Here is a 2,343-nt window from a genome sequence, read left to right on the forward strand (position 1 = left end):
ACACACACACACACACACACACACACATACACACACACAACCGCCCCAATTAAAGCAATGTGTTGAATAAAGGCCAATGAACATGTTTACACGACAATTTACACCATAACTTCTTTGTTTACACCGCAACTCATTCGACCCGGCCCGACGTACCTAAATTAGTCGGTTAACCGGATTGTGACTCAGATTTTCCTCGCTCGAGTATGCCCCCTGTAAACAGCAGCTGGGGGGCCCCGGAGAGTGTGGTGTGGATTATTCCGACTTTTGACAAGGGGGAATACGGATCGTTTGGGAACGCTATAAAGATTTTCCTGGAGCTTAGTTGTTTAGCTGTAAGTGTGAAGCGTTGTGTGATTCTATGGTGTGTTCGGAATTGAGTAGAACTGGATTTATGTATATTTAACAGCAGTTGTCATCTTTCGATCCATCAGTCATTGTTCATAGGATCCTACGATAACTGAGGAAGACGTGGTTTGTATTTATTTTGTCGTGTATTTTCAATACGGCTGTTTCCTGTGTAGGAAGCGTTAAATGATATCGCTGTTTTGTTTATTCTAGTAATGTTCTTTGACATGTTTTAATTACAGTTGCTGTTTACGTGCCCATGCTGTCACAGTGCGCACTATTCAACTGTAGTTGCTTTTGTTAATGTTGTTGATGCTGTTGTTATTGTTGTTGTTGTTGCTGGTGCTGTTGTTGTTTGTTCTGTGGTTGTTGTTGTTGTTGTTGCTGCTGCTCCTGCTGTTGTTGTTGCTTTCATTTGGTGTTTTTGTTGTTTTCATTGTTGTTATTTTTGTTGATGTTGTTTTCTTGGTATTGCTTCTCTTTTCTAGCGTTTTTGTAGCTTCTGTCGTTACTGTTGTTGCTTAAGTTTCTGTTAGTGCTGGTGGTGGTGCTGGTGGTAGTGGTGGTGGCTTTTTAGTGCACTTGTTTCAGACTCATGTGATCAAATCACTGATGATGCAAGCATGACTACAGTTTTTGTTTCTGTTGTTGTTGTTTTTGTGTTTGTTTGTTGTTATTGGGTTTGGTTGGTTATTTTTGTGTTGTTGTTTTGTTTTGTTTTTTTGGGGGGAGTCATATACTTTGAGGTCATTTCATACTCTTTTCGAAACAGAGCAAAGCTGAGTTTCCAGAAAGGAAGGGGGGAAAAGAAACAAAGAAACAAAAAATGAAAGAAAGGTAGGAAGGAAAGAAGAAAAGATGGATGGATAAGGAGTGGGAGAAAGGAGAAAGGGAAAGGAAAAACAGAGTCCTCTTACCATCAATGAACTCAAAATTGTATACTCCAAGGAAAAACGTGTAGTTCTCTCCTTACCTTAGAAGGGTTTGACAACATGGTGAAAAAGAACACTATGCTTGTTCTCTATAAATATCACAATTAATTTGCTTCCTCCCTCTCTCCTCAGATGTTTCCAGCTCTCGTCAATACAACGTGTAAAGCAACAGGGCGAGGAAACCCCCCTGCGAAATCTTAAATCGATGACAGAAGTGACTCATTAATTGTTTACCTGCTGAAAAGGGCAAAGCCATTAGGCTGCGTTACGTCTCATAGTCCGTTTTCTATTTCCCACGCCTGTTTCTTCATGTGCCTTGGGCGAAGAAGTGCTAACAGAAGACGGTGAACAAGGAAAAAATAAACGATTAAACTTTGTAAACTGAACGCTGCAACTCAGTTTGTTTACAGAATTTGCAAATGTTACGTGAACGTGTGGAGTAAAGGGCTAGAAAAGGGGGAAAGAAATAAAAGTAAACAAGAATAAGAAGCGAGAAAAGTAGAAAACGAAAAAAAAGAAGAGCAAGAACAACAATAAGATAAACAACAACAAAAACAGCAGGAACAGCAGCAGCAACAACGAAAGGGACGACAACACCATCATCAAATGCACACATAAGCTCAACAAATGCACATAAAAGCTCAACCTTCAACCACAAAGAGAGAAATTAGGAGTGGCGTCAACATATAAAGTGCTGTTGAAACATTCTGTATGCTTTGAGAGTGAAAAAAATCTGTACGTAGAAACAATCTCGTGAGTGTAAGTATTTCGAGATGGCAGAACTTCGGAACGGCTCTGCCCGTCGGCAAAAGACCAAATCATCGGACCTGACGAATCTGCGTATCAAGTGTGCTATTCTCGGCGATGGCAATGTCGGCAAGTCGGCCATGCTGCTCACCTACTTGACCGGGAAGTTTCCAGACGAAAGTTGTCCCGGGCCTATTGATGGGCTATCAGGTATGATCCATAGATATACGTGAAATACGTTCGTATGTACGTCATTATCAGATTTTACCGAAAATTAATATAACAGCTCCCACAGAGGATGTAAGATGTATGGGGTGGG

At 40.8% G+C, this 2,343-nt stretch overlaps 1 protein-coding gene across 4 annotated transcripts in view; it reads left to right on the forward strand.

Moving 5' to 3' along the window:
- LOC101852271 (cell division control protein 42 homolog) overlaps positions 1-2,343 on the forward strand; it is a gene marked incomplete at its 3' end in the record, with an annotated part of 21,868 nt that overhangs the window by 9,500 nt on the left and 10,025 nt on the right. For 2 of the 4 annotated variants that reach the window (XM_005107992.3, XM_005107991.2), the window contains 1 exon segment: positions 1,410-2,234. In XM_005107992.3, the coding sequence (XP_005108049.2) occupies positions 2,051-2,234 (184 nt within the window). 4 annotated transcript variants of the gene reach the window in all.

The sequence above is a fragment of the Aplysia californica genome, unplaced genomic scaffold (genome assembly GCF_000002075.1).
Source record: "Aplysia californica isolate F4 #8 unplaced genomic scaffold, AplCal3.0 scaffold00648, whole genome shotgun sequence".
NCBI lineage: Eukaryota > Metazoa > Mollusca > Gastropoda > Aplysiida > Aplysiidae > Aplysia > Aplysia californica.